Genomic DNA, 14,528 nt, shown 5'->3' with positions numbered 1-14,528 from the left:
TTTATACAGTGTAAGTAGGTTACCCATCACACTATCAGGTTAATAATCGCTAGGCCTATATAAAAAGCAATAAAATGATCCTGGACAAATGGAAAGAAAATGGAAAGAAGCTCTTCTAAGATTTTACAACTTCTGTAGCTTTGTAAAGGTGTCCTGCAGCAATTTATCCATATAACGTATGCAGGGTGCAAAGATAAACAATATCAAACTGTAAAAACTGCAGTGGATTTGTATTTACATTATTTACCCATTCTTAGCGAATCAAATAATTCGCTAAGAATGGGTTCCAATAGAATGGGTTCCAAATTATGATAGAAATTCCAACAGGAATCCTGTACACATTCCTATATGGTTTTATTGACTAGTTCAGGCTATTTCCAACCAAACCAATGAGAAATCTGATGGAAAATACAACGCATGTTTGCAAAAAAAAACCTTTGTTAAATCTTGAACACTGAAATATTTGCCGTTGCGGTTTCACATTTTGCACTTCAGCACAACTTTATACCGCAACGGTCAGATTTCGACATTGTTTACATGCACTATCTGTCTCCACACCTTTAATTCAACGATTTAACACACATGTTGGCAGTATACGAAACAAATAAAGCGATACCCACCTCTAGTTTGCATAAACTCGAGCTTTTAGATCGCGACTTTCTGCGCAGGTAGACGGAAAACCATCTTCTAACTGTAAATTTGCGCATGTTCGTATCCATTGTCCCGGTTCGGCTGCTATACTCAAAAGACAATTTATCTGTCCAGCGTTTAAATCCAGATCAGCACAGCAGTGGGGATTTACAGTCGCCTCCCCTCCACTAACCTAATCCATAATGCTCACTTATGAGAGGGTGAGGCCATGACCAAGCCAAGCATGCAGGTTTGGGCACGGTTGCTGACGCTGACCCGTTAGTTCGGCTGTGCACGGGAGAGATGACGGGAGCTGTCCTCCTCAGAACCACATTTACACTCGAGCTGTACTGAAGAACCCTCCCCAATCACTGGAATCCTTAAAGCTGAAGCGTCGTTTTTTTATGTTCAAATAGGCTATATATATATATTAGGATCTTTATATCTTTATATTTATATATTATAAATCTCACACTCCAGGTCATTCTCACCCACAACACATTCTGAAACCACGGACAACCCTATTTATTTTTATTGTTTTAAATGGCTATCACATAAAACTGTTTAAATCCTTAGGCTGGGGCCGTGCAAATAGCTAATTAAAAGTTTTCTCTTTGGACTGCACCTTCACTTCCATTTTTCCTTTCAGTCTCTTCATTTTCAGTGATATCGCTGTCTCTCACGTGTGTGTGTGTTTACTTTTTTTCTTGTAGGCATCTGTCACTTTTTCATTAGCATGTCCACTGTTATGAACACAACTGTCTCCACCTTGCTGCAAAACAACCACCGCACATTGTAATTTGTTTGCACATTATTACATTTATTTGAGTTAAAATTAAAGTATTACATTAATACAATGTGTTATTGTTTTATTTTAAAATGACTTAAATACTCTAGATTTAGCAATACTATATATTTTAAATTGCCTAAATGTAGTAGCCAATAATAACTACATCATGGCAGTATCTTTATAGAAAGATCCTAATACTGAACATGTTATTGCATTATCATGAGTCATATTTTTCCCTTTCGAAAATTAACCCTGATTTTATTATAGCAAAAGCATAGTAACCCTGTTTATTTAATAATACTTTTTGGATTGATTATCATTTGTTAACCCGCATAGCTCAGAGTGGTTTAACAATTAACCTACGAATAGGCCACACGCCGATTAAATTAACTAAAAAAATATTTGTTTATTAAAGTAACAATTAAGGAAGCATGTCGAAATTTTACATTCCCAGAATGTTCTCAGAATGTCCCCGCTGGTGTCAAGGACGTCGCCTAGTAACGTTCCCGGAACGTTACGAGATGGTCATGATGTAGAATTCTTTAAAGGGTTCGGGGACGTGATTTGGCGGATTTTCACGGAACATTCAGGACGTTCTCAGAACATTTAGGGCACCATATTTTATTTGGAACTTTGATGTTCCCAGAACGTTCTCAGAGTGTTCCCTCTTGTGTCAACAACGTCCCTAATGTTCCCAGAACATTCCGAGACGGTCACAATGTGCACTTTTAATGGTTGGGGGACTTTTTTGGCGTACCTACAGGGAACATTCAGGATGATCTCTGAACGTTTAGGGGACTATTACTATAGGTCTCTACTAGGGTTGTCAAAAGTACCGATACTTCAGTACAAAGTCGGTACTGAAATTTTGAAAATGTGATGATACCAGCATTTCTGTAGTACAGAGTATATTCGGTACCCAGTAATAGGGAGCTGCTTTCAGTTGCTTGCGTGTTTATCTAAGCGCAGGGCTCCAGACTAACTATTTTTACTATAGGAGCACTGTTGCCGATATATTTCGCTATATATACTAGTGTCTTTGAATATTAAACCGCAAAAAGACGAATTAAAGATGAATCCTCATGTTCTGCTTGTCTTTGTGTTTCATTTACCACACACACACACACGCACACACACACACACACACACACACACTGAAACACGTGTGACGCTCACAGTGTTTTCAGCCTCTGCTGCCTCACTATATGAGGACTTCATCTCCAGAGCCACTCTGAGAGTCACTTCATGAGCATTTTGCCGTATAATTTGAGAAAAAAAACTATGGTCATATCAGTAACAATGTGGGGACGTTCTGTTAACATCCCAAATGTCCTCTTTGTAACGTTCTTATGTGATCATAAAATATCCAAAATGGAATGTCCCCATAAAGTCAAATAAGGAACCTTGAACTGCAGCACTTTTATAACCAAAAGAGGACATTTTAGGAACATCCCTAATGTTCTGTAAAGGTTCTGGTTTTCCGTCACTTCTAGAGAACTTTTAGGACACAACGTCCCCTTCTACATTGGAACATCAGTTACAAAAGAAATTAAACTTAAAAAAGAATTACAAGAAAAACAAATAACACGAAAGAATTTCTGAATCAACAACGCTTCTGCCAAAAATGTGTCTCGAATGTGTCTAATTGCACCCTTCAAATGTGAATGTGTCTAAATGCAAGATCCTGATTACCCTGTCAGGGTTTATTCTGCGATAACAACCGGCTGGATGTACATTATCCCTTACTTAATACAGAATACTGTCTAACACTCGATCTTAGCGCTGCGTTCGACACTATAGATCACAAAATACTCTTAGATCGACTACAAAACTACACTGGTGTTCATGGACAGGCATTAAGCTGGTTTAGATCGTACTTATCAGACCGCTACCATTTTGTCTGTTTAAATGGGGAAAAATCGAAGATAACGTCAGTAAACTATGGAGTGCCGCAAGGATCTGTGTTAGGCCCCCTGCTATTTTCAATATATATGCTGCACCTTGGTAATATTATAAGAAAACATGGAATTAATTTCCACTCTTATGCTGATGACACTCAATTATATATTTCATCACGACCAGATGAAAACAATAAATTATCTAAATTGACAGAGTGTGTTAAAGATATAAAATACTGGATGACATGTAATTTTCTGCTATTAAATTCAGATAAAATGGAGGTATTACTTATTAGTCAAAAAAACTGCCCACAAAACCTCTTACAATACAACTTTAATTTAGAAGGATGTCCTGTTACTTTATCCACTACAATAAAAGACCTGGGTGTTATACTAGATCGCAACTTGTCTTTCGAAAATCATATTTCATATGTTACAAGAACAGCCTTTTTCCACCTTAGAAACATTGCTAAGCTACGTAATATGCTATCTGTTTCTGATGCAGAAAAGTTAGTTCATGCATTCATGACCTCAAGACTAGATTACTGTAATGCTTTATTAGCTGGTTGTCCTGCATCCTCAATAAACAAGCTACAGTTAGTCCAAAATGCAGCTGCTAGAGTTCTTACTAGGTCAAGAAAATATAATCATATAACACCAATTCTATCATCTCTACACTGGTTACCTATTAAGTTCCGTATCAATTACAAAGTATTACTAATGACCTATAAAGCCCTAAATGGTTTAGCTCCTGGGTATTTAACGGAACTTCTATCGCCCTACAATCCATCGCGCTCTTTGAGATCACTAAATTCGAGGCTTCTGGTCATTCCTAGGATATCTAAGTCCACTATAGGAGGGAGGGCGTTTTCACATTTAGCTCCTAAACTCTGGAATGGCCTTCCTGATATTGTTCGAGTCTCAGATTCGCTGTCCCAGTTTAAAACTAGATTAAAGACGCATCTCTTTAGCCAAGCATTCATATAATACTTACCTTTTATACTACAGTTGAATCAGATTGAATGCATTAATATTATGAACAGCAGCTACGCTAATTATTTCCAATATGCTTTTCTGTTGTTATCGCGGGACGCTAGGTTAGAGTTCGTCAGCTCCAGTTTGTATCCAGCCTCCCATGGAAACTACAGATGCCCCAACACCCGTGCAGAGACGACTCGAAGCCTGTGAAGAGACGACTCGACGCCTGTGAAGAGACGACTCGACGCCTGTGAAGAGACGACTCGACGCTGGCGATATGTTATGCCCTAAATTAATACATGATTAACTAACTGTATTTTTCTATGTACATTTCTGAAATGCACTTTCTGTAAAGCTGCTTTGAAACAATATGTATTGTGAAAAGCGCTATACAAATAAATTTGAATTGAATTGATGGCTGCTCTGTCAAGTCTTCGTCGTCGGTTAGGAACCTGGGTGTGCTCTTTGATACCAATCTTTCATTTGAAAGTCACGTGTCTAGTATCTGTAAAACCACATTTTTCCATCTTAAAAATATATCTAAATTACGACATATGCTCTCATTGACAAATGCGGAAACAATTAGTTAATGCGTTCATGACCTCAAGGCTAGATTATTGTAATGCTCTACTGGGTGGTTGCCCTGCACGCTTAATAAACAAACTACACCTGTTTCAAAACGCAGCAGTATGACCATATTAGCCCGGTTCTGTCAACACTGCATTGGCTGCCTATTAAACATCGCATACATTTTAAAATATTGCTGATTACTTACAAAACACTAAATGGTTTAGCTCTGCAGTACTTGAGCGAGCTCTTAACGCATTATAGTCCTTCAAGTCTATTGCGATTTCAAAATTCCGACCAGTTAATAATACCTAGAATATCAAAATCGACTGCTGGTGGTAGATCCTTCTCCTATTTAGCACCAAAACTTTGGAACAGTCTTCCTAACATTGTCCGGGAAGCAGACACACTCTGTCAGTTCAAAGCTAGATTAAAGACACATCTCTTTGACCTAGCATTCACATAATAGACTTCTATAATTCAATGTTAGGCTGCATAGATCGGGTCAGCCGGAACCGGGAACACTTCCCATAAATCCTGATGTACTCGTTACATCATAAGAAGAATGGCATCTACGCTAATTTTAGTGTCTTTGTTTATCCCGAGGTTTTCCCGCAGCCTGCCGGATCCAGGCCGTATCCAGATCTGACGAAGGACCTTCGCCTGGACCCGATGACAACGCAGTGCTGAAGTGCCAACTAGTCTCTCCCTATGGAGGATCCCTTTATCACTCTACTCTACACTTGTCGGGAAAATTAGTTTCGCGTACCTACCCCGAAGTGACAAAATAAAATAAAATTCTGTCTCAAAATTTATAAGGAAAGACTTTGTTTAGGCTTGGTTTGTAGGTAATAACAAACCTGAGCACATATATTCAAACGCACATAACTATAGAACCAATTCTTAATGTGCATGTGAACGCCATCAGCGTTTATCACAGGTTTGCGTTTAAAGTCTGCGTAGAGAGAATGGTGTCGTCTTAGCGGCCCCTAATTTAATAACAATGTTATTAAACGGAAAAATAACGACAGTTGCGACGGAAGCCAATCAATCAAAACTAACTTTAGCTGGAAAATAACTTCATTAAAGAACCGCTATAAAGCCAAAACAATCTCTGTTACTTTAATTCACTATTATCACTGTAAAGCTGCTTTGAAACAATCTATAATGTTAAAAGCGCTATATAAATGAAGGTGACTTGACTTGACTTGACTATATGACCAGTAGGAGACCATTGATGTGTACACAGTTTAAATACATGAAATGATATGCTAGTGCAACTGCAAACTGTACAGCAATAGTTTGTGTACTAAAATCAAACTGAATCCATTGAAATTAATTTTTATTTTATTGCAGAAGTTTTTCTGTGATGCCTGGAGTGTTTAAACTGTTTATGGCAGGTAAGTGCTCTGACCGCATGCTCTTTTTAGCCGCGGGGGTTTTTGTGCTGAGAGCAAAGGAGAGATTGCATTGATACAACCCCCCTTGAACAGTTTAGAGGTGAAAACATGTTGTTTTACAACAGTGGTGCTTATTTTATCCTGCATTCATTTTGTTGCTTTTTGGGCATTGACTTTACTGTAATTGTTTTGTCAATTTATAAGCAGAGGTTAGGTATTTTTTGCCAATTACAAATGAGAAAATAGCCTATAGTATTCAACAGCATTCAGCTGAATTTTCACCCCACCTAATTTGTCACATAATATATATAAATTATTAGTATAAACAGTTCATGATACTGATTGAATGTATTTCGTGAGTTTTATATTGACTGTCTAAATGAGGAGGTGAGTCATCAGCGGCACTGAAGACAGAGCTGGCTGTGCTCTATAAATAGAAACGACTGACCTGGCTTCATGGGCTAATCTTGCTTTGAAAAGCTGAGCAGGGACATCTTCAGACGCCCGGTGGTACTTGCAGCCTTAGTAGTGAATTCTACTCAATGCTTAAAGGTGCTGTAAGCAACTTTTCTTTAAAAAGAAATCATCACAACATGATAGATAACATAACATAATACACCTCTCTTTTATAACATATTACACCTCTCTTACCTCAGGTAGCAAAAAAAGAGTTAAGCAGCCTGCACTGGGGAAAAAATGGTGTAGGATTTACTTTAAAAAAAATAAAAAAAATAAAAAATATATATATATTGCAATGTGTCCTGTTTTATTCAATCAGAAAGCCATAGCTCAGGGGTTCTCAACTATGGCCCTCAAGGTTCACTTTCCTGTAGAGTTTAGCTCCAACCTTAAAAATACTCGCCTGCCTCTAAGTTTCTAATCTTGAAGACATTTGCTGCGTCCCAATTTACCTATATATAGTATGCCATAAAAGTATGTACTGTTTTTGTGAAGAAAAAGTACATACTTTAGAGTGTGTATACCAGAATCATTTTGGGACATACTTGTCAATGATCTTCAGTTAAAATCCTCCACTTTTTATTTTCTACCTTATTGGAGAGAAATGTAGTAGCATGTTGATCTGCCAGTCATGGGAATTTGATGCGGATAATGGTGCATTTTTATAAAAGTTCACACTGCTGTTGCAGATGAAATATATTGTGGATGACATAGAATAAATATGCTTTTGACAGGTTATTTATTTTGATTATTAATCAAACCCCTTTCTCTAAAGAAACTCCCTATTTATCAGTCAGTCTTGCAAATCTGTCATGTTTGTAGTTTTTTTAAACACTTTTTATTTTTGTTTGTAGTTCTAATCAAATTCTCGTCCAACGCGCAATGGGTTGTGGCCAATATTATCCGTAAGAGTGTGCACGGATCTGAACTTCAGATTGCAATCGGATAAAGTAGACCATCTGGGTTTCTTTGGAAAATGATTTACGATTTATTAAATACATTTTGGGACACAATAATGAATACCATTTTGGGACAAAATAATGAATACTATTGAATACTATTTTAACCCTTTCATGCATGAACTATGATAACCTCAGTCAGGATTTTTTTCCTATGTGTTTTTATTGCTCTTAGGGCATAAAAAACAAGATTTTTTTTTTTTCATTTTTCAAAGAGATTTTCAGATGTCCACTTGAGTGGACAGCATGCTACAGCGGTAACATGCGGTACAGCGGTAAAACAGCGGTAAAAACCAGTGTAGGTTTAAACTGAAGAGATACTGTATTAAACATAATACAATAATCAAACAGATATAATGTGTGTACAAACCAATCAATACAATTATTTCAAATCATGTGAAAAATATAAAAATATAAATGCGAAATATTGCAAAGGCAATTGAACTTCATACAAGTTGAACTTCGCGTATCTTTGATTTCAGAACATGAGGATGTGATTCCATCAAAAATTTCTACAGCCTGTCAAGGTACAACTGTGGAAACCACTCAGATGCTCCCTCCAGTGTACCAGAGTATGTCAATTTACCCTTATTAGCTGATAATTCTGATTATGTTCAAGATGGACACATTTCTAGCATAGCCCTCCTCTGAGAAAACATGCATTACATAATCAGATTACAGCATTACAGATACATTTATTTACAGTCAAAAAAAGTTACTGCAGATTAAGTTTTTTCAAAAACAACATTCACAGTATAAGTATGAATTGTAGCTGAAATATAGCCATTGATGCATGAGGTCCACTATAGTGGACAAATGATAAATCAGAATTTTCTCCCAATCTGAAATCAAAACTTGGAAAATGTAACTGTGGTATGACTCATTAGTTTTGCTTGATGCTGCAATATTTTTTTTTACCTACAGTCTCCTAGGATAGAAGGAATAGGTGGATATTCCAGAGCAACTTAGCATTTCTGACTGACCAGTGACCATCTTGGTTTGGAGGGGGAAAAAATCGACACACAACGGCTTGCCACTTGGTGGCAATGTATAGGATGATGCACCAGGGTCCACTGAAGAGGTTGATGTGCAACTATGCCATCAAAACTGGTGCAAATTCAAGAAAATGCTTTTTTTAATAGCTGTCCACTGTAGTGACCTCTATGCATGAAAGGGTTAAGATGGATAGTAGATGAATTGGTGAATTGGGACCCAGCACTTGATTTGCTTGTTCAGGTGTGTTTGATTAGGATTGGAGCAAACCTCTGCAGGGAAGTGGATCTCGAGGGCCAGAGATGTTCTAGCTGATAGAAATGTCGAATTTTGTTGACATTGGGTTGGAGTGCCCAAACCCAGTGACAGCAAAAGTTAGTTAGCAAAAGTTTGTTTTTTATCTTAGAATTTATAGGTTACAACAGGGTCTAAATGTTTCAGTCAATAAGTTAGTCAGAGTTCACATTTTCTTCTGCCGCCAAATAGATGCTTTTAAAATGGCGTTCTCCAGAGAAAATAACCATAACAACAGAATGCTGTTTACACGCATTCTATTGCAATCAGTTTCAGGCAGCATACTGATAATGAATGAAATGTATTGTCATTATAAATCACTTTATAATAAATTTACATATCACAAAAATGCAGTGCTTTGTTTAGAATGTCTTTTAGATCAGTGCTTCTCTATCATTTTGACTCAAGGGTGTTGTAGCCAAAACAATTGGCGTGTCCGAATCCACTTTTGCAAGTTTAAGGATGGGAAAAATGGTCAGCGTGCCAGCGCATGGTCTAAAAGGGTTGTCCCTATTCTCTTAATGAGTAATGGGTGTGTTTTGGGTGTAACGTCCGATAAACCAATCAGAGTCTCATCTCCCATTCCCTTCAAAAGCCAGTTGCGCTCCTGCCATGGCGGATTCTCTATTTACATGGTGGAATTTGCAAGCGGAAAAACTGAACACCTCTCTAGCGAGGAAGCGTGCAAGCAGACCATCTATGGGACAAAGTGTACTCACGTTGTGGACCCGCCTATAAGCGCGCATTACTAATGCGCTCTTTAAATAACAAAAAAAAATAATTGCGCCCTTGGCAGTCTATTTCAGTTGCCTCAAAATAGCCACGCGCCAACAATGCGCTTGAACACACCTTGTTGTCAGACCAGCACGCCCATGGGCGCACAAATGGGCACAACGCATTTGCTATTTAAACAACGTGGCATAGGACGTGACCATGATAATTATGTAGAGCTGAAACTAGCGAAAAACACTTGCGTCGTGCCTGGCGCTGCATTGCGCAGGGTGTATGATAGGGCCCCTCATGTTAGCAATGTTACCTCCAAAGTAAGACATGCAGCCATCAATGCTTTGCAATCGGAATGTTGCACCTGAAAGAAATACCATGTCTGCCTGGCGGTGCACTCTTGAGCCAGACACTCATTCGTCCTTGTTTTATAAGATCATCACTATTTTATACTTTATCCAATGGTTTAGAACAAATGAATGAATGAATGAATAGGTTGATTAAGTTGATATTAAGAGATTTAGTGTGTGATATTAATGTATTTTAAACACAATATTGTCAATATCTACTTTTTTTTTGCTTTATTTCGCCAACAAAAGTTTACAACATCAACATTTATCACTGAATAAATTTAAGAATGTACATGAAAGGGGATGCATACTTTTAAAAAGGTTTGAAAAGTTGGACAAATGCGTTTGAGTCCCTGGTGGAGTAAACTCTTTGCCCTGATGTATTGCAGAACAAAAGCCAATTAGCACTGTTAAATCAGGCTTGAGAAATGAAGTGGTCCTTGAGGGGTCTTCTGCCTGGTGAAGTTGCTGCATAAAGGCATCTGTACAGAACACCTGCGCTAAGTGGACCATTCTGAAGCACACACACACATTCATAGCCGTTAATGTGTGTAATGATGTGTAACTCCTGCTGTGGGGTAATGTGCCTGTGGGGGCTGGAAGTACACTGTCTGTCTGTAATAGCTCTGAGATTTAAAGATACGGATACTGTAAATTATCCCCAGCTCTGAAGTCAAGCAGTAAATGTAGGAAATGCTGCGTATGAAAACGCAATAATTGCTCAAACAATAATGTGTAGTGTGGTTATACCAAGGGCAGTGCGCTTATTATTTTCCAAAGGTATCACAGGGAAAAATTCCAGTGTTGATTAATCTCAGTAACTGTAAATAAGTGTGCATAAATGTATTATTGCTGCAAAATGTCATTACAAAGAACAGTAGCCAGAAGGGCAGATCATATTTTTTGTTATGCACACAAAAAATTACACTGTTCGGAAAACCGTTTCAGTCTAAAAAAAGGGTAATTGCAACTTTAAATCTCACAAATTAAATGTACTGCCTGCAATTACGACTTTAATTCTCCCAATTGTGACAATATTTCACAAAGTGCCTTTCTCATTTCAACTTTATACTTAAATGCTACTTTATGTATCAGGGTCACACAATGTGACTTTAATTCTTATTATGCATATTATGTCACTATTACTTTCTTATTTCTTATTCTGAGGTGGAAACGGTCTTTGTTATTTTTTTAACACTCTTAAAAATAAAGGTTACTAAAACCCCCAAAGAACCTTTTAGTGAACAGTTCTTATTTCACGTTCTGCCTGTGTTTTACTTTTGTTTTCATGGACTTTTGTTTAATTTGTTTCTTTAAGCTGCCTGTTTTCTGTGTTCCTTTGTTCCCGTCAGTCCTTAGTTGCCATGGATATTCATTTAATTAGCACAGCTGTCTGTATCTGAGTTCATCACCCTGTGTATTTAAGCCCTTCAGTTTTCTCAGTTCATTGTCTGGTATATCATATTGGATTGCCTGAGTTTTGCTTTAGTTAATAACCCATCTGACTAAGGGTGTGTTCACACTTGTAGTTTGATTCGTTTGGGCCGTTTTAATTAAAATTAAAATAAACATTGTCCTGGTCCGATTAGCATTCAGATCTCAGAGCATTCAGCATTTTTATCACCATACCAAGATATACCGAACCTAAAGGCATAGGGATATGTTCACAACCTGATTGGTCGGCTTTTATGACATATTGCCTATTTTGAGACAGAACTATGACTTGACCTTTTTAGGGTCTCATCTTCCTGTTTTTGTTTCATGTACATGTATTTGGTTCATGTTGCGTTCATAAATCATTCGAACCGCAAAGGAGTTCGTTTGAAAGCGGACACAGACCCATCTTTTCAGCGATCTCATTCTGCTTGTTTGGTGCGCACCAAGGTTCGGATGGCAGCTTTCACACATGTTCAAATGAACCGCACTTACAGAGCAATCGCACCAGGGTTCGTTTTAAACGAACCAAACATGCCAAGTGTGAACACACCCTGAAACGTAACAGAATACCAGACCAAGAATGAAATGTATCTAGCATCCATAAATGTTGCCCCGATGAGGAAGTCCCAAAGGGACTGTGATTTTTATTCTTACAAGACTGGAGGAATCTGGAGGATTATGTGGAGGAGTTCGTTGGTAGCGGTGGTAACCCAACCTGCCTTTCCTGCCTGCTCCACCAAAGCCAGCAACTCCTTTGGCCCCGCCTCCGCTGATTCACTTCAGCCCTTCGACTCTCCTATTGGCTCCACCATGCAACTCGAATCTGACCTTGGGTTTCCAGTCACCAGCACTGCCATGGCATGGGGATTCCCTGGCTCCACCTCATGTCTGAGCCCTCAGCTCAACCTTGGCCCGCAGATCAGTCGGCTCCTCCTAGGCTCCTCGTCTCCTCGGCTTCACCTGGAACCATCGTCCTTCTGGCTCCAACTGGCTCCACCTTGGTCAGTCATCGCTCTACCATCTCTACATACTTCAGGGTCTTCGGCTGTGCCTTATCCCTCGACCCCTGCGGCTCTGTCAAGCTCCTCATTTTCTCCGGCTCTGCCTCTGTCCTCACTTGTCCTCACCTCAACAATGGGGATCCTTTTAAATAAACAAAAATTAAATAAACAAAAAAAAAAAAAAAAAAACTTACACCGGCGTTGCCTCAGACCTCTGGCACTGTGGCTCTACCTCAGACCACTCATCACCACGTCTCCGTCTTAGTTTCCTGGGGCCGGTAGCACCAGCTGGTCATACACCCGGTCATAAGACTAAGCTTAATGTAAAATGCGTTTTAAGTCTTGCGTGGAATTAATACCTGTTGCACCACCTGAGCGTAGCGCACGTCTGAGACTAAATCTTACGCCTAGTCAAAGGTAGGTGTAAACTGAGAAGTCTTGACTTGTTTCCATGGTGAAAATAAAGATAAATAAAAACGTTGAGACAATGGCGCGTCTGGTATACAGGCTACACAATTAGCGGGCTTTCCGGCATGAAAGAGTAATGAGAGATCGTACCAATCCTCTAGATATATATGGAGACAGATAATTTATTGAACGTTTCGTCTCAGCAGGGTTGAATTGTTAGAATTAATCAACGAGTTATCACCGCAGTTACAACACGTAACAGACGGGAATGGAACGCTGTCCCCAACACTGCAGGTGCTAATTTCTCTTCGATTTTAATGCTTGCATACCAAAATATGCATATACTTACTGAATACCTCAATAATTTTTCTTGTTTTACAATCTGAGTAATTTAATTTTCTTTTTTTTTGGCTCAGCGGTCATTTTGTCATCTATTCCTTGGAGCCAATAAATTCTAATTTGTAACCATAGTAATGCAAACGTTATCTCAAATATCAGTGTGGTAGAACATATCAGCGTGTGTGCATCGTCTACGCTAAACGTAGCTGCGCCTAATTGTAGATGGTAGATGGTGCAACAGGTGTAAATATTCATCGGAAAGCTGAACGTAACTAAGTCCAGCGCAGAGCTTACACCCAACTTTTTTACGTCCAGCGCACCTGGTCCATATGTGTCGCCTGGTCTCTCGGTTCATCGGACCCTGTCTAGGTCTCCACATCTCCCGGCGTCACCTCTGTCGGTTAGGATCAAGAATTCACCATAGCTCCTCCCTCCATCAGTTGGTGGGTCACCTTCCTCCTGGCTGTCTCCTGTGTCGCTCTGTGCTCCTCCATGGGTCCTTCCATCCACGGCACCTCCAACAACCCTGGCTTCTTCTGTCGGCATACCTGCCTGGTTCCTGCTCTACGCCGGCCCCTCGTCCACCTCCAGAGCCCCCACCCTCCCTCCCTCCCTCATATAATCAGTTATGAGGACACGCATGGACGTACGGTACTTACCTTCCCAGGGGGTGTTATAATAATCTTGTTATTCAGCATGACGTGTATGTATCATAGACTGTAAAAAAACAGAAACTCGCTCTTCTCTTCCATCTCACTCTCGCAGAATGCACTCTCCCTGCACTTTTCTGCTCCAATTTTGATGACTGTTGATTGCAGTACGACAAGAGGCTTGTTAAAATAAAGTAAATACAATCTCCTCAGTCCTTATTATTTTAGTCCCAACTTATTTTAAAAACAGACACTTGAACTTACATCAGCGTGATAAAAACTACAGTAAATGACAGAAACCACCTTTGGAAAAAAGATATTTGAAGTGTAATTTAATTGTTTAGTTGGTCTCACGTCCCATTGAATAACACGGGGAGGCGGGGCTTATGACCTATACTAGGACCAGTCACCGGGGGGCGATCGAGACGTTTTGGCTTCACTTTTCAGGGCTTGTGCGGCGCGCTTGGTATGTATTGGCAGTAGCAAGACCCATTCTTGCTCTGAAGCAGCAGCAGCATTAACAGCAGCAGCAGTGTAGCAGATCAGTTATACCAAGACCAAACATATCAAGATTGTCATATCCATTACAATGCCAAATGTTCAGAGAGTTGTCATGAAATATTTTTGTAATAAAAAGTTAAATTAAAATTTG

General features: G+C 39.1%; 1 protein-coding gene across 1 annotated transcript in view; it reads right to left on the bottom strand.

Moving 5' to 3' along the window:
• Positions 1–949, bottom strand: part of rps6ka2 (ribosomal protein S6 kinase, polypeptide 2) — a 55,830-nt gene extending 54,881 nt beyond the window's left edge. The window contains exon 1 of the mRNA XM_084391560.1: positions 621–949. Within this exon, the coding sequence (XP_084247686.1) occupies positions 621–719 (99 nt within the window). The 5' untranslated portion in view covers positions 720–949. The remainder of the gene's footprint in view (positions 1–620) is intronic.
• Positions 950–14,528: the final 13,579 nt, after the last annotated feature.

The sequence above is a fragment of the Rutilus rutilus genome, assembly GCF_951802725.1.
Source record: "Rutilus rutilus genome assembly, chromosome: 20".
NCBI classification, from domain to species: Eukaryota; Metazoa; Chordata; class Actinopteri; order Cypriniformes; family Leuciscidae; genus Rutilus; species Rutilus rutilus.
Note: the sequence above shows the minus strand (reverse complement) of the source record. Positions and strands in the feature narration are given on the sequence as shown.